Source organism: Halichoeres trimaculatus, unplaced genomic scaffold (genome assembly GCF_033239565.1).
Source record: "Halichoeres trimaculatus isolate MK-OKI-2021-1 unplaced genomic scaffold, fHalTri1.1 fHalTri1_scaffold_7, whole genome shotgun sequence".
Lineage (NCBI taxonomy): Eukaryota > Metazoa > Chordata > Actinopteri > Labriformes > Labridae > Halichoeres > Halichoeres trimaculatus.
In genome coordinates this window covers 10890699-10909555 of record NW_027437185.1, presented here as the reverse complement: position 1 = coordinate 10909555, position 18857 = coordinate 10890699, and the positions used below count along the sequence as shown (strand labels likewise).

Sequence of the window (18857 nt, the reverse complement as noted above, 5' to 3'; positions counted from 1 at the left end):
TTCACAAAGAATTAAGGAGACTTTGCAAACACATGAAAAGTAAATGACACAGACCCTTTTTAAAAGCGAATAAATATTAATGACAAGCCCCCAAGCCTCATGCACTATGCAAGACATTTCCTCATCTGTTAAAATTATAAGTAACAGACTGAGAAAAGTAAATAAGATGTAGAGATGTGTAAAACCCAGAGAAAACAGTTTGCTTAACCCCTTTAGCTGTTTTAAAGACAATAAATTTATTTTTTACTGGTTCTGAGGACTTTGATTTTAAGGTTTTTATAACTCCAGGGAAATGAGAGCCACTTAGTCATCATTATAATGTTTCTAGGGGATAACAAAAAAATCTTTAGTTTTCCTAATTTCCTCAACAACTTAAAGTCTTGTCTGTAATAAAGTTTGCTGAATGACTTTGAGGGTTTGTATTTTAAATGTATGGCTTCTTAAACAGCTGTTTCCCAAGAGCTTTTTCTACTTGCAACAGGCCCAGTTCAGATCTACAACAACAATTTCTTTCTTTTTTTTGTCGTAATTCAGATTTGTCTAAACTTTTTGCAGGACCTATTTAAAGCCCTTTGACAGTGATACTTCTGGTGCACTGTTAGCTGATACCCTAGGACAATTCACCTACTGAGCCAATTCAAGAGTTTTTTCACCACATTTCTGTGTGCAGTGTTTCTTTCAAATTTATACAGGAGAAGGCAAATGCCCTGGTATGAAGAAACGGGAAGACAGAATGAATATGAGGTGAGCTGTCTGGCCACTAAAAACAGAAGGTTGTGGCTTTATTCGGGGTAATATCTCTGAATACTACCAGAAAATTCTCTGAACAGTCAGTGTCCTGATGGTACTTTCAGCCTCACTGAATCTCTAGCAGGGAAACTAAAACCTATGTTAGAGTATACTTTCACATCCAGTGAAGCATGTTTATCATAAGAATCTGTTATTTTCCCACATACTTCAGGGGTTTGAATTACCTCATGGTGTACAGCAGAGTCCCGTCATCTTTGATCCTCAGCAACTTATTGGGCATTGTCATGTTATGAGCCACTGACTTCTTCCCGTTGTGGAAGAAGGTGTCTGGAGTCCAGATTTTACTTGCCATCAGGTTGTTTAGAGGCAAAATATTCATTGGACCACGAAACGTCAACCTCTCATCCTTCCATGCTTGCCGGAAAAAAACATCTATGGTGTATTCCTATATGTAGAGGGGAGAGAGATACAAATTCATGATGTATTCATGTTATTCATGTTAACTTGCAGGTAATTCAGATTACACATGTGGTACACTTGAAATATTCTTTGATTATCCATCCATCTTTTGAGAAAAAAATTAATAAAATAGCACTGACAATGAAGCAACGAGTTTAATGTTTCCACCAGCTGTTTGCCTGTTTGGTTGTACTGGAACAAAGACATCAGGAACTAGAAAATCACTCAGAGAGATTAGACCTCCATTAAGCATATTGTGATTGTGACCAACACTTCAGTCCTACTTTAATGTTATACTCCCCTGCAGCAGACTGTCTGCTACAATTTAGTGTTAGTTACAGGTTTGTATGATAATTTATTACCTGACAGTGTTTAAAATAATGATGACCCAGTACATATTTCATTTTCTGGATCTTAGTATCCAGAATATTGGCAGGATCTGGATCGTACTTTAATATCTGTCAGAAATTATGGTGACCTTGTCTTGTTTTGTTTTGCAAAGCAATCCGACCATTTATGGTGGAGTTATATACACATATGGTTAAAACGGCCCTATCTCACAATGATAGAGAATCCTTTAAAAAAAAAAAAGAACTGGATCCAGACGGTGATCCAGATCACCTCCAAAATTTAATCACGTCTGCCTTATCCCATTTTGAACATTTCCTGAAAATTTCATCAAGATCCAAAGGTTACTTTTTTGAGTTCTGTTGCTCACAGACAAACAGACAAACTCTCCCAAAAACATAACCTCCTTGGCAGAGGTAATGATTTTAATCAAATTAGTGGTTCATGTTTGGCATAATTCTTTGTTGTATACATTTCAGGTTCTTGTGTAACTGATTATATGATTTAGGTTAGCCATCATCCTAACTGTTAAATTTAAAACTGAAAACTTGAAATTCAACAATAACAGTGACAAGCATGATGGGATCTTTACGATCGTGTTCCAGAGTAATGATCACGTAAGTTCAAAATAAACAATGGAGTAACATAAAGAACACAAAGAAATGAATTTCATGACCGTAATGCCAGAAACTTGTAATGTATATGTAAGTACCATAAATCCCCTTCCCTCTGATTGGCCAGCCCTCAGGAGGCATGTTGGGGCAGATTTAAAAGAAGACTATGGTATTTGAGGCCTACTCTCCAAAATGTCATGAACAAGACAAGAGAACTTCATGCGATGATCTCATCGTTTCACAGCTCCTTTTGAGGATCTTGTGCTTTTAAAAAAAAAAAAAAAAGAATGTATTTAACAGTTTACTGACAGATTCAGGGTTTTCTACATCATATGAATATGTATAGATGTGAAAATTGTATTTAGTGTGAACACCCAGCTTTGTTACTTTATATCAATGTTTAAAGTGGGAAACATAAAACCCCCTCCTTAAAAACACCCCTTTTGGACAGGATAGCCCTCACAGTACGTTGTCTCCAAAATATCATAGATATTACTTGAATAATAATTATTTCTCTAAGGTCAACAGGCCGATGTTTGGTAAAAGTTTAAAAGAATGACATAACTTTAATGTAGAATTAGCCTAGATGTGGTCTTTTCGAGTGTTTGTTGTTAAAAATGAAAACAGCAACAGGAAGCTGGAGGCTTGTCTCCCTGGTCTTTGCTGCTCACCCAGAGTGATGCTCTTTCTGTGGGTTATTCAGACAAAAAGCAGACAGTCATTCTGCTTCACAAAACCCTTTTCCCTCTCTTTTTTTGAAGCTGCTATAGAGCGCAGGGTTTTACAGGAGCAGCAGCAGGATGTGTTGGGGCAATCCAACGCTCTTTGCCTGCCGCTTTTGAGATGAGAGAAGAGTTTGTTGAGGCTGCGCAGCAGTTTAGAAGGGTTGAACACGTGTTAGTGTTTCATGTTGTTTTGTGAAGAGATTTCAGGATGTAGTGGCTGTTTGGTACCAAGACCATGGCCCAACTCAGGAACATGGACAGGACCATGTGTGCAGAGTCAGAACCACTCAGAAGGCAAAGACTATTCTCTAAAGACCCTCTTTGTGCAGAGTTTGGACTTCCCCCAGCAGAGAGGAGATCCACTTGGGCTCAGAGGACCAAATCAAACACACATGAGACAACTTTTTCTAAGACAGGTTTTAAGATTGTCACCATTGCACCACTTCTAAGGATTGTGGGACCCTGTGTGTCTCTAATCTCACTGAATAAAAATAATGTTATCCAGTGAGGTTGTATATTCAATATGGAATTGAGCTTGTTGTTATGTAAATTGTCTGTGTTGTATATGATACTCTTGGGGACCTCTATTCAGATCAAATTGCTCCCTGGGGACAATACAATTTTCCAATCCAATCCAATCTACATACTGTGAACGCTGAGTGGATCACAAATATTGATAAAGTGTCAACATTGTCTCTAGTAAATGTTTTGTAGGCTTGGCTGACTTTGAATAAATTTTACTACAATTATTGTACCAGTAGGCTCTATGAAATATAAGGATCTCTTTTTAAAAAAATCTTTTTTGCACGACCATCAGCATTTAGGTGGTCCAACAATACAAAGTCAGAAAACAGCACTGACTATAAGTGACTGGTGTTAAATGAAAAATTGTAGGGAGCTAAGAGTAAAACAGAAACATGCTCATCACTACAAAATTTCAGAACAAGGTTTTTGTCTTATTTGAATAAATTGTAATACTAATATGTCTCTACAGACTTAAAAAGTATGTCACTATTACCGATTAATTCAGGAAATGTAAAATTTTAAGATGTTAGATGCTAAAATTTAGGTTGGATTGATTGTAATATGAAGAAAATGTCTGCCAAAGAATTTTTTCCAGAAATTAATTTGTTGCGTCAAGGCAACAAGATGCTTACACAATTTAATATTTTATCTCTTGTGTGAAATAAAATCTAAAAAAGTATAATCGGAGCACCGAGAACCGCTCCTCATCGAAGTAAAAGGGTTTGCATGCTCATGGAAACAAAATCCAAGAAATCTTTTCTTCAAGAAAAAGTCCAGAGTCTGCTCAACTTTGGATTTCTCTTCTCCTGGGAAAATCTGACACCACCACAGATACTGAGAAACAGCATCCACCAACCCTGGAAATAACTACTTTTTGGAACAACAATCTCATTTTTAACTGTGGATGAGTAAAAGGCCTAAGTTCAACGATCTTAAACTCTCTTTTTATCTTTTTCATCTAATCTATTTTATCAACAAACATCTGCAGCACCTTAATTATGTTACAGTCGTATTTTGTAAAATTCCCTTCACAATTTTTTTTTTTTTTCAACTTTGGTCTAACACTGAATGAGATTAGGTTGCTTTTCCTGTTTTTGATGACCTTAATGAACTTACTCAGACATATTTAACAATTTCCTTTTTTGTTCAATATTTTACACAACATACAGCACCATAAAAAATTAACATTTTGAGATTCTATTTTTTGTTTGTTTGTTTTAATTGTTTTTTAATTTTTTTTAATTTTTGCTTTTGCTTTGGTCCTTGGTTTGGGCTTTGGGGGAGTTCAGGGGGAGAGAGGAGGGAGGACAGATGTTACTTTTTCTTCCACCGCTGAGGTTTCCTTAAGCCCAGAAAGTGTCGAGTTTGTTTCCAGACTGAAGATGATGGTGTTGGTGTCTCTAGCGGGCCAGCAGCTCCTGCAGTCTCAGCTGGTTCCTCAGGTCCAGGAGTCGCCTCAAGCACTGAAGATCCTGCAGTGGCCTCCATTTCAGTGGTGCTGGTCTCCATGACTTGCTCCTCCTCTGACTTCTCCTCCCTCCCTGCTTGCGGCTGGTTGGAGAGCTTGGTGTTTTGGGAGAGCAGTGAAGCATACTGACTCCTCAGCTCCTCCAGCTCCCTGCAGTGGGCGCTCTCCTTCTCCATGCTGGTCTGAGTCAGAGCGTTGACCTCCTCTGCCATCTTTTCTTTGACTTGACTGACCTCCGTCTTCAGACCCCAGATTTCTATCAGGTGGTCAGTGATCTTGTCGTTCAGAGACTTGATCTCAGTCTGGAGCTCCTGCTGCTGACTCTCAGCTTGATGTTTCACAGTCTGAAGATGGTTGTCATGTCTCTGGTGGAGCTCCTGGTTGATGACTTTCAGCTGTTCCACTTCTTCTTGTAGAAGTCTGCTCCTGATCTTTTCCTCCTGAAGCTCAGCCATAAACTTCTCTTGGACGGTTTTGTTGTCCTGGCTGTGCTCTTTGCTGGCTTCTTGAGCACTAAGCTGATTTTTCAGCTCCTCCAGCTCCTTATGGTACAGCATTTCTTTCTCAAAAGCTCTCAGCTGTAGGGCAGAGACCTCCTGGCTCATCTTTTGGCGAAGGAGATCCTGTTCAGCTCTCAGGGCCAGGATGACCTGCTGGTCCTGTGAGGCTCTTTCAGCTTGAGCCTGACTCTGCTGCTGGAGCTCTCGTTGGAGGGTCTCCACCTGCAGTGTGGCACCTTGGATGTCGGTGTCATACCTGAGGTTGAGTTGCTGGTATAACGCTGTCATCCTCTGAAGCTCTTCCTGGAGGGCAGTGATTTTGTTGGCCCCCTCTTTAAGCTCTGTGGTGAACTTTTCAGTGTCCACCAAGTGAGCCACCTGCAGCTCCTCATAATCGGCATGAAGCTGTTTCTTTTTCTTCTGCCGGGTGGTGTCTCTGACTTTCAGGGCGATCCTGTGTCTGGAGAGCGTCTCCTGAGAGCTGTACTTTTGGAGCATCTCCAGCTCTCTCTTGGTCTCCTTCCCCCTGTTGATAAACATCTCCTTCAGGGCTTTTTGTCTGACCAGTTTTTCCCTGGTCTCCTGCAGCTCCTGGCTGAGTAGGAGTTGTTGGTTTTCCACCTGACAGCGGTGGGACCTCTCTGACTCTAGCTTTTCAGTGAGCTCACCCACTTGTCTGTGGAGTCTCTCCACCTCCATGGCCTGTTGATAGGCGTTCCTATTGATCCTCACTCTGTTAGTCGATCGCTGCATCTTTCCTTTGACTTTGTGATAGTCGCAGAGTAAAGTCCAAGAGTGGCGCTCGTCTCAGATAAAAGGTTCAGAATGATGAGACTGCCTGCACAGCTGCTCATATATATAAAACCATGAAGACCTTGTGATGTCATAACTGTGAGAACCCTATGATGTCATAAAGGACTGAGGAATCTTTCTCTTGCTTGTTTACATTCAAATTCAATCTATGATCAAAATGAAATACAAAAGCCTTTTGCACAACAGACAAGTATTTTTCATGCAAATATTTCATGTTATTTATTAATTTTTAAAACTTATTGTTTTTTAATGCAAGCTTTCGCACCAGCAACGGTTTTTGGACATTGCAGCTTTTATTTTTTCAGACCAAGGTCCATTTTTCCAAAGTTTCGCTTGCAGCAAGTACATGTCTGACCAATCAAAACACTTGTTGTTGACATTTCACGTACCAAAACATTTAACATTGATTGTGTTTGAGTCCGAGCACCTGGTTCTTTACGAAAAAGGGACATAAAAACTACAAAGACAACAGTTATAAAGACATTATTTGGAGGACAATAGCTGCGCAGATTAGATATGATGCCTCATTTCAATAGATGACAATGTCGTACCATTTATTTGCGCTGCCGTTGGTGAGCAAGGGCCTAAAGACAGATCATTATAGGCTGGGATTGATATCACTAGATATGGAATTTGATTTATTATAAATTAGTATTTATTAAACTTGATCTGAAATCACATTCAGTGTGTAAAAACTGAATTTATTTGTTTTGAAATTGTATTTAACCTACTTGAAAATAAAAATCTCTTCATTCATTCAATTCAAAAATATAAATTTCAGTTCATGAAATTCAGACTCAGTTTTAAAATTCAATTTCAAATCAGAGTTACACGACCATCACATCCTCTAAGTCTGCTAGAAAGATCAGTCAAGCACACACCACAGAAGTGACATTATCCATCAGTAAATCAGCAGCTTAATAGTCTAACCAAACAAGATAAATAAATACACTTTTGTGCAGGAAGCACAAAGCAAAAAAAAAAAAAAAAAAAGAGTTTAGTTTTCAAAAATAAGGTGATTTTTGGTGGTTGGCTTGTTTTGTTTTCATACAGTCCAAAATACTGTTACATTTTAGTACTCTAGTAGCATCTTGTTCCCTCACAAAAAAAAAAAACAACAACTAATTTTTGGTGTGTGGGGTATAGGGTGGCAAAGCAAGGGCCAAAGCAACACAAAAAAACAAAGGCTTAAAAAATCAATACAAAAAAAAAACAAATCAAAACAAAACAGACAAATGAAACAAAAAAAGAGAAAAGACTCCTAAATGCACGTGTTTTATTTTAAAAAGATTTTCAAGTTAAACCAGCTTTAAAAACAGAATTCAGTTTACTGAGGATACGTCTTATGGAGCTTTGTCTCCAAACGGGGATCCCCGCCTCTTGGTGAAATACCTCACCCACTATTTCTATTTCACTAAATTTCCAGTTCTCAAGGCCAGATTTTTACCTTGTATATCCATGAACAGATACACACTGTCATACTGGACGCGTTACAGGACTTATCTTTTTGATGGGTTTTTACATGTTTGAAAAAAATATGTAGTGTTGCCAGAGTACCTTATTTATTTTCTGATAACATCGCAGTTAACAATATTTTGGTATTGAGCAGTAAAATATCAAAAACAAGGCTCCTCTCTGCCTTCATGAAACCGAGCAGCTGAGTGATGTGGCTGAGCCTCAGCACTCACAGAAGGGCAGAAGAGGAGGAGTAGGGGTGGAGGGTGCATGAGCAAAGTGAGGAGCACATGTAAGGAAGAGAAAGTGAAACTTAAGTATCTATCACGTCATGCTAGTACTGATCAATATTGATTCCAACATTGGTATCAATAGGTATATCAATATTTTAGATTGATATGCACACCACTACTCATAACAATGAACTTTTTTTTTAAATTAATTCTTAGGTTGGATTGAGGAGCCACACACTGAGAGGCAAAAAGACAATGTCGGCTAGACCTGTCATAGAGGGTTCAGTTGTTTTTTTAGGCTCTTTTAGTTAGAAATAAGAGAAAACACTGAGTTTTTGCTGTGAAGATCACAAAAATGATATAAGCAGTAAGAGTTGAGCTATGTGTATATGTTTAAAGGGAAGAGTAGGAGATGATGAAAAAAGGACAAAATGAATAAAAAATATAGACACGAGTGAAAACCCCTCTGAAGTTATTTTTTGTGATTGAATTTTACATAAAGAAAGACAAAGATAGAAAATCACAGGGGGCAAATAAATGATGGATTTCTGGTCTCACCATATCAGTGTCTGAAACTGGTCCGAAGCTGGTGACATAGATGTTTGTCTTCACCTCAGTAATCCTGTCTAAACAAAGAGAAGAGATCAAATCAAAACACAGAAAAGTTCAATAATATCTCAAAGAGCAGCAGAAAAAGACAGAAGTTGTTAAAGTGGGTTTTTATATATTTCAAGCAGGATTTACGTTCTTGTTAAATAAACACTTTAGGGTGTGTGAGGCATGAACCATGGAGAGATGAACGTGAAAACAGATGTCTTAACAGGGATGTAGCAGCAAAATTGTTAAACAATCCAAACTTTGATTCAAACAAGGAGTGTTGAAGGCCTGTTTTTTTAAAACTGGATCATTTTACAGAGAAGAATTGGTTTTGAGTGGACATTTAGCTTTAATTACTGTTGGTCTTGTGTTGTGAATAAATGAATAAACGAACCCTTCCCTGTCAAAAAGGAAGGTAAGTTTGTTTTACTTCCCAAACTGGCACTGGAGCTTGGATGGGGGAAGAGTGTGTCAAAGCGGTATCCCAAACCCTTTAATAGTAATGGGGGCTGTAGTTCTTTCTGCCCCACAAACCCTGAACCATTTAAGGCAAATTCATGACTCTTGCAAAATTAAAACTGAGCATCAGGGGGAAATAAGCTAATACAATGTGACATTAAGGGTTTAAAATGTATTATAAATGTTCATACTGGTGTGACAGATAAAAGGGGAAAGCCTCCCATGCTTCCTATTCAAAGGATGCACTTCTGCATCAGTGCATCAGGCTCATTTGCCTTCTCTACACCCTGTCTCCTTCACTTATTACTGAAGCTCCATCTCTCATGCTTGGTGAAACCTTTCACGTTTTACACTCTGTACAACAAAGCAAACAACATTTCACACCAAATATAGAGAGAGCTTTAATGCTCAGTGAACTGCTTTCACACGTTATATGTTTTCTTGTTGACAGTGCACAGTTGATCATGAGGTTAGGGCAGGATGGGGTTTTTGGTCCAGAATGAGAGGAACTATCTAAAGAGCAGCAGTAAGAATAGATCCCTCAAAGCTGCTTTAAAGCAACTGTGTTAGACATTCAAAACAGCTTGTTGGTGGTCCCTTTAGACAAGGTGGTATGTTTCTGAGACAACCTGCTACAGAAATGAGCTTACAGCACATCTGACAAAAGGAATATAGGAAATGCACTTTACTTTTAGTTAATCATCCCATCCATTATCAGGAATGATTCATTTTATCTTGTCTGCAGTTTCATTTAACTCATTTTATTTCCTTCCAGCAGTATTTGTGGTGAGTATAAACTCAGGATGGTGACTGAATCTTAATGCTTTCCATGCCTGGGGACATTTGGGTATCTATTTATAGGCATATGACAATACCTCGAGGTCATTTATTCAGCAACAGCAGTCACAAACATAGCGCTTTTCGTATAATCTGAATCATATGATACAAACGGCAGAGGCCGGTGAACCATATTTAACTAGTCAGACAGAATCTGCTCGTGTCAGGGGAGAGTGGACAGCAAAAGCTGCAGATATTGGGCTATCAGGAAAAAGAGAATAATGAAAGAGCCTGGGGTTGTTTTTACACCTATAATAGACCACTTGATTTAAAAATGTTGGGAAAAAACAGTTAGGATGTCAGTTTAGTCCACCTTTAGTTGTTCTATTTTATATCTTAAATCTGTTTCAAGGCTTCTGGTGACCTGAGGAGAACAAATGGATCAAGTCTTCTATGGAGAAAAATGAAAATACCAAATGTTATTCAATTAGAAAATATATAACAGAAAATCACATTTTTAAAATCTTGCTTTTATACTACAAATGTTTCAGCCATATCAAAAGATCAATTCCTCTGTTTTCTATTGGCACATGAAACCAAAAATGTAATGCTCTTTGAATGACAGTTAATTTTCTTTGAATAAAATCTGTGCTCCAGCTACTGTTTATGGATGAATATAGATTTTAAACATAAAGATAATAAATACAAACACATAAATCTAAAGAGCATGCTTCCTTTAGAGCATGAACTGTAAGTCCAGTTGTATCGGCTGAGCAGACAGGCTAAGGAGCTCTGTTCCCCATATGGCAGCTATGGGCTGATGGCCCCGGGAGTTTGAATTTCAAATGGCAAAAACTCCCGAGGGACGAGCTCGGCTTTGGGGTAAGAGGCCAACTGGAAATGAAATGTAGTGTGTGTGGAGGATTGTCGGAGAGGTTAGAATGAAAAAGGACGCCAAAGAAAAAATGCTTTTATAGACATGCTTTGCAGAGCCAGAAGTGAAAACAATACGACCACATCATGAGGTTTATGATTTTCAGATGAATATAGTGGAATGGCTTAGCAAAGCAAAGGTGTACACGGTAGCTTTGGTTCATTTAAGGTCCAAAATTACTGCTCACATGCCTTTTTATCCTTAATACACACAGATGTGAAGTGAGCACCCTGTAGCTGTCACTGAGGAGGTCAAGAGCTCGACTCTTTGCCTCATCCTAACTCAAACGATGCTAGGTTGAGTCTGCAATATGCCCCCTGCTGTTGATAGACTTCACTGAGACTACATCCATAATTTATATACAATCTATGAAAAAAAAACAAACTGCTAATGCTAAAATGATGCACCTTTAAAAACACAAGCAACAGCAAAAAGCAAATGCAGCAAAGACGACAAACTGCAAATGAGAAATCATGCTGCAAAAAGCCAAAACCACTGACGCCAAACATGCTCCAAGCAAATACATGAGGCAAAAACCCACGCAATCATAAAACATCTGCAAAAGAGAATTATGCTTCAAACTGAGGCTTGAAACAGAATAACTTCCATGTCCTGTGTGTCAGCAGTGAACTTAAATTGAGATGTGCTTTAGAATTAAGGGGAGAGCAATGCTAAAGCAAAAACAACGTAAGTGGACACAGACCTTAAAGACCATAAAGCCACTATGTTGTATAAAAAACACCCAAAATTTAAAGGGCTTCAAGGAAAAGTGTTGAAAAACTCCAAAACAAAACTGGAAGCTGAAATGTGTCTTGAGACATATACAGGTGTCCAGAGTTTCTTTAGGGACAAACCTGGTTTTCTTTTAGGAACTACAGCATTTTTACAATCAGCCTTAAAAATCTGAATTATCTCTTTAAAAGAAAAATATCTGTAAATCAAACAATGAGAAATAACTTTCTTACCCCCGAGGCCAGGCCTTAGACGATTGTCATATCCATCCAGCAGCCTGTCCAGTATCCGTGTGAACAGGGTGATGTTTGTCTTAACGGGATCAGACGTAGCATCAGCGATCACAGATCTAAAGAGCAGACACAGGATGGCGAAGACCACTTTAGTTAACAGGACTGTGGACTCATCTGGTATTTATTTAGACCTATGCTCAGAGACTTTTAACTGACCACATGTAGGAAAACAAATTATTGGTTACTTCAAATCAACCTTGAGGGTATGAAGATGCATTTCTTTTTATTGTAATCAAGAAAGTGTTGTCACTGATGACCTAATGTAGTCATTGTGACCTGTGAATCTGTGGTATCATCAGTGCTAATTTTGGCCTGCACATGTATCAACTGTGTCAAAATAAAATCTAAATCACATTTCAAGTGTTGCTGAAAAAGACTCCTCAGGTTTAATACTAGTTCAGGACACATGGTCACACCAATACTTAGAGTGATTACAAGTTTTTATGTCCCTGTCCTGCCCTCTATGGTTTTGTTGGCCCTTTTCCCTTGGGATGAGTGTTTCTCCAACATTTGTTTTGCAAATAATTTAGTAAACCACTTAACTAAATAAGAAATCAAGATAGTGAAGGCTACATCTTGCATGTATTGATGCTAGGTATGAATATGAAATTTGTTAGCACTCTTAAGAGATCATCTTGTTTCACAGTCTAATAATTTCAATCATAATTTATTGATGGTTCTACATTAAATTTCTATAAAAGAGATTCTTTTATTATTCATTAAGTTTTGTTCTAAGCTTGCATTGACTACATACAGTCTAGTCCTCGCAGCAGTCTTTGTGTTAACCTATTTTAGTTTTAATTTTTCTGCCTTTAATTTAACTCTTTTAAAGTCGTGATGAGTGATGTGGTTTTTAATGCTGTTTTCTACTTGGTGTTCAAACTGAAACCATGTCAGGCTTGTATTAATGACTCTGTTAATACCAATCATGTACCATGAGGAACATCAACGGTGTTTACGCTGAGGTTGGAAGCCAGCTGGTGAACCAGTAAAGGCACATTCTGCCTGCACAGCTCTGTGACTGTTTCAGAACACACATCTGTTTTATTGTAAGTGGATTGGATATTTTTTAAGAAGGGGCATAGTATTCATCCAACAATTTTTCCATGGAGAGCGTGGGTTTTGTGCTTTAACTCCCCTCTGCTACCCCTGTAGCAGCTTTACGTAATTTTCAGCACAAAAAATATATGTTTTTTTTTTCACAATGCTGTTTTAGAAAACTCTTATTTCAGCCTCTGTCTGAAACACTTTGTTTTAGCTACTGTCTCTTTAAGGCTTCCTGCTCCACAAACCCCCTTCTCTCTGATTGGCCAGTTAGCAGATCCTTGTGTGATGATTTCTGCAAGTCTTGTTTAGATCTCATGAAGATCTCGTCCTATTTTTTAGAACAGACTATTTTCAGCTAATTTTAGACATATTCATCATCCAGCATTGTTACTTTATATCTATGTCTAAAATATGAGACAGCATAATTCCCCCTCTTTAAGTGACACTTTCAACATATTTTATTCGATTAGGTTATTCCTCTTATCATTTGGTAATAACTGAGTAACTTAGAGAATCAAACTTCATTCTTGGCTTAAAGAGGGCCTTCTCCCCTGTGTGGGCTCTGGGTATTCAGTCCCACTTATCGCCTCACAGTCAGGCCTCTGCATGCCCACACAAACACAGTATCCATATTCATCGTCTCTCTGTCACATAACGACCCACAATATTTGTGAGCCAAATGATATTGAAGCAGAAAATGTAACAAAATATGCAAATGTAACCAGAACTGGATATTTGTGGGACATGACTTCAGATATGGTGTTATGTGGAGCTCTGATCACTCCTTCCAACAGCGTTAGTATGATAACCAGTAGTGATAAGCATACTGTATTCTAAAGCCGCATAGGAAATCTGCATAAACATAAATCATTTTCACTTTTTGGTTTGAAGTAACATCTTTTTTTCAGAAAGTGTTTGATGAGTGTCACCTACTCTCCAGAGTCCCTTCTTAACAACAGGAAATGTGTATCATACACTACAAAAGATCTGAGACTGTATGTGTGTCCAGCCATCATATAGAAAAACTCAATCAGTGGTAAGCATGAACCAGGTTAACGTGCCTACAAGAGCATCCAATTTAATGGTGGTATACCCCACCATTACAGGCACTAACAGCAGGACTGTTAAGCTGTTTTAAAGACGGCGAACATCATACCTATGCACTACTGTGTAAGACAAAATATACAAAGACAATGGATATTAGGGATCAATCAAACCATTTGGAAAAGTATGATAATGTGAAGCTAAACAGCAAATTTAGATTGAGGAGACACAGCAGTTTTCAGTTAACTGATGAGATAAGGAAGGCAATCGAAGTCTCAAACCAGCAAAGCTTGCTGCTGTCAGTTTTGCCAGTTTGTTTGGCTCTCTGCTTCAATGCATCTGGGCCCTTCCAAGAGTGTGTGGTGAAATTACAAGAGTTAATTAACAACTTCTGGTAGAACTATTAATCGAGTTCCTGTTACCTTCATATTGCTTATCTTATTTTTCAGGTTTTCCACTGTTGTAGTTGGGAACATCACCCACATTTAGCCCCTTGAAGATCTTAAGCCAAACTTTCCCTTTCTCTATGATCTTGGGCCATTTACCCCTGCTGCAACCATGTACAACAACAGTACCACCAGTGTCCGTGTTTCTGTGGATGTAGTCTCCCCGACATCACTTGTCTATTTCTGAAACTGAAAATGAAGCATGCTGGCTATCGCGGCCATATTGATAGGGGCAAGAGCTTTGTCGTTCACGTGACCCAGAGCTGTGCCTTTGATTGGGCGAGCTTGTGATGTTGATATCCTCGACCTGATGAGTTAGTAGAAAATTCACCCCCCGTACAGTGTGTGCTGATAGTAAAATTAATGACTCAGACAGGGGATGTTTTTTGAACCAGGCTGTAAATAGGTTAATTTCTGCTGTGAAAACAGCTTTTTTGACTTGGTGTGTATGTGACTTCCAGTACTTCTGGATGCAACCTCAAGCAGACACTCGAGAAACAGCAGATTTTAGTACTTCAGCATTGTCTCATACTCTTAAACCGGAGGATGCCGCAAGTGACTTTGCGTGTCGATAGGAAGTTGAGGAAGCTATTCAGAGCAGCTACTGTAGTGGATGTGGCACGGAGAAAGAAACACAACCAAAGTGAAAGGAAACACCAAACAGAAAAGCTTTTTGTAACGGAGGGCGAAGCTTGGCTTGACTTTCACTTGCTTTCAGGTACTTGGAGAGCAGCACGGGAAAAAGAGCAATGCGACAAAGATATTTGATGCAAGTGTCAAATACTTGTGATTAGCTTGTGCTTACATGCCAAGTCAGGTACACGGCTCTCTCCCATGTAGAAACGGGGTGCTGCAGGTGGCTGCTGGGCTAGTAAACATGTTCATGTAGCTACGGCCGGAGGCAGTGGGTGTGTACTGCCGCTGGCACTGAGCCAAGGAGGAGGAGCCCAGTTTGAATGTTGTGTTTACAAACAAGTAGCAGAAATTTTTGCAGACACTATCTTATGGGTGCATGTGTTGGTTAAAATGATGCTTCCTTACTTAAAACTCTTGGCCATTAGTGTGTGAATGAGGTGGGGATAGGTGAATGAGACTAGCAGTGTAAAAATGCTTTGGGTGGTCAAGGAGACTAGAAAAGCGCTTTATAAGTACTGGTCTATTTACCATTTAACAAAACAAATAGTTATGATAAATTCAGTCTCTACACAAATTATATATTGCACATTTTCTTTCTTTTAACCAGGCTGTAAAATTGTTTATATTTGAATAGCTTTTCAAAATGGGTGCGTGTGGTTTTTGGCATTTCTGTAGCCAGCCCCAAGTGGACGCTTGGTGAACTGCAGTTTTTAATACTTCACATCAGCTTTTTAGTCCAAGACCCAACACTTGTTATTCAGAGAACCCTTGAGCTGCAAATACCAAGGTGGGCAGAAAGACTTGACTGCCAGAGGTTTATCAGTAGTGTTTGTCACTGGCACGCCATCAGGTCTAAAGATTAGCCTTTTCTTTTACAATGTGCAGTTGAGAGCAAGATAATTTTTGACATGCCATTACAAAAAGTATCCACTGGGCCCTTGGCCCTGGTATGAGCAAAAGCTGAGCAGAGCAGTCAGAATTTATTAATTTAAGAGGAAGCTGGCTGAGGGAGGAAGGTGAAGCACTTGGTGTGAAACCTATGAAACCTGATTCTGATGAACGTTTTCTTTACTGTATTTACCAATTGCATTTTTACGCTGTCTTTAGGCGTATCTATTATTTTCAGGGCATTTTTATTGGTTTTGCTTTCAAAGGCGGAACAATATTATTTTTTGCATTCATCAGAAATAATTATTTGACTCGAAGACATTTTTAAGAAGACATCACCTAGGCAACCTCAAATCCTCAGACACGCTTCATGTTTTTGATGGACAGATGTGAGGCAGAGCGCGGTAAAGCGCCTCTCCTCCTGAGTCCAGTCCAGCATGTTCAACCTTTGATAAACAGGACCCTTTGTTCTGAAGCTCTCTCGGTCTACATGTCGTTCATTCTCAAGGCGTCTCCCATTGAGAAAGACTCACCTGGTCTTCCAGAGAACGGTGTGCGCCAGCAGGCAGACGAGGAGTGGAGACGCGCTCTCCCTGCTCCACATGACTGCATCAACGCCTACACCACAGCAGGACAGCCGCTGTAATGAATGGAGGCTTCGTTTAACCAGATTAAAATGCCACTGGTCCTTTACAGCCATTAAATACAACAGCTATTTCCAGTTGACACGACATGAAGAAATAAAAACGGAGGAGCAGCAGCAGCGACTGCAGCTGACAGAGATTGATATTCATGGTAAACGCTCCCACATATTAACATAATTCTGTCAATACTATAAGATTAAATCGATATATGGTTTATTTCATTCTAAACCTTGGACTAAAAGGCGAAGAAATCAAAAAACATCCGTTTTTTTCACTAAAATCAGAAAGCATTCAGCTCATCCTAGGTTATTCATTATCTCGATTTACTGCATTTGGTGAAATATGAGTTCCCTTTGTATCGGAGGCAGAAAAATTAAAACAGACTTACCTTTTTGCAGAAAATACTTGCTGCAGCTTCAATATTAGGAGGTGAAAAAAGTTAACGCTAAATCACCGCTCTTTCCTGTGCTGAGGAGACTGAATGAGTCCAAGTCTGCCGTGAGAACAAAGCTGATAATTCATATTCACAGCCAGCAGCGGCAATGTACCCAAAACATACAGTGTACCCCCCCCAAAAAATAAAGAGATAGATGAATGAACAAAAATGATGTTCAAAATAAAAAAATAAATAAATGAAAGAAAGAAAAGAAAAAAGCAGGCAGCTGATTGGGCTGATATGGCGTTCAAACAAACCTGGTGACAACCCCCCTGCTTACAAAATGCTTGATGTGAATCGTGATAAGCATGAAACCCGTCTCAGTCTCCCTCATCTCCACACAAAGAACTACAAAGGCTGAAGAAATGACACTCTGGGTCCTAAAGATAGTGTGATATGCTCCGAGGCTCCTTCATATCGCCAAGGTGTTGGTTTGAAAATATGTTTTTATGTTGTTCTCACAGACCTTTTCAAGCTACCAGCAGTTAAAGCTGAGATGCGATGCTCACAAAGAAGATAAATTTTAAGATTTCATACAGTGCCTAACTACAGTGGCCCTAAAGCGCAAAACACACAAGAAAAAAAGACAACACAATGAGAAAAACCAACAAACAAACAAAAAAAACAACAGGAAACACCATGACAAAATAGAAAACTGAAACATTAAGATGTGAAACAGAGAGAGTAGGCACTTTCTCTGACAGGGGGCTGCTGATTGGAAAAATCTATCTGTCTGTCCTGTTCACCAGGACGCGATGCTGAGTTATATGTGGATTTTCAGACATGAGGAATACCAGTGATACAAACTCATGCTGCATCTCAAAATATGGTAAATCTGCACTTACACTTCCTATTTTCGGTGGATAAGTTCCCACTAACAGTATGAATTAATTAATGATTAAATGAATGAATGAATACATGAATGAAAATGTTTGTTTTAAAATTTAAAAGAAAATAATAAAATAATCTACAGAAAGTCCTTAGAAACATTTGCAATTTTGCAAATAATAATAATTATTTTTTTTTTTTAGAAAAAGTTAGTTCACTGATATATTTATTTATTTATTTTACATTTGGAAAGAAGTAAACTTTTTAAATTACGACCCCTTCCCCATTGTTAGTACATTTGAATATATTAATAAACCTTTATAAATATTGAAAAATGGAGAAGCACAGTGCACTTTGACTACTCTGGTGCACTCATAGCCCTCAACCCTAACCCTCAACAGTCACCATTTATATATAGCAGAGAAGGTTTTTCACTTCAGGGCCACCATACATTTCAGACAAAATTATTGTCAATGAATTTTGACAAAACTGCTAAAGAAAAAAAAAAATCTGTTTTTTCTACTTTGATACAAAAGCAAACACAGCTAGCACTGAGGACCTAAGTGTGGTTAAAAATGTTTATAAAGAAACCCAGAGATTCAACAGACAGCAGGGAAAATCCAAATGAACACTGGAAAACATGAACACAGAAAGCCACAATGCAACATAAACACCAGACTAAAGAAACAATATTTAGTGTGTCCTGGATGACCTCTCCCTTTTCCCAGCCCATGATGTGATTTTGTCTTGCAGTTGACTGTCAATTTTGAGTTGCATTTTTAAAATACACATAATTACAGAAGCGAGTGAACAGATTAATATGTGGAAATTGTTACAAAATAAGGATGTTTTTTGAAACTAAGTTATTCAGAGAACAAATTTTGTAGGAGAATACTGAAAGACTTATTTTCATGATCATTGTTTTCTTCAGATGTTCTTGGTCGTCCACGCCTCCCTTTATCCAACACTGACCATGTCTCCTTAAATTTCTGCACAGACTGATGGACATGAAGCTGGATCTCTTCCATACATTGTTCTGTAGTTTTGCTGAATATATGTATCTGATTTTGTTTCAATAAGCCATGATGCACATTGTGCCTTTTCTTGAGGAGTAGCCATTTTTCGGGGATCACTAAACGCAACCTCTTTCAACAACAGGATACCTGAGTGTTCCCAGTGTGATTAAAAACTATGATAACTACTGAG

The 18857-nt window shown here is 38.6% G+C and overlaps 1 protein-coding gene across 1 annotated transcript in view; it reads right to left on the bottom strand.

Moving 5' to 3' along the window:
* gabra2b (gamma-aminobutyric acid type A receptor subunit alpha2b) overlaps positions 1–17363 on the bottom strand; it is a 29981-nt gene extending 12618 nt beyond the window's left edge. Inside the window, exons 1-5 of the mRNA XM_074674021.1 lie at positions 16776–17363; positions 16277–16383; positions 11623–11738; positions 8449–8516; positions 975–1195 (exon numbers count right to left, since the gene is read on the bottom strand). Of these exons, the coding sequence (XP_074530122.1) occupies positions 975–1195; positions 8449–8516; positions 11623–11738; positions 16277–16347 (476 nt within the window). The 5' untranslated portion in view covers positions 16348–16383; positions 16776–17363. The remainder of the gene's footprint in view (positions 1–974; positions 1196–8448; positions 8517–11622; positions 11739–16276; positions 16384–16775) is intronic.
* Between the last annotated feature and the right edge of the window lie 1494 nt (positions 17364–18857).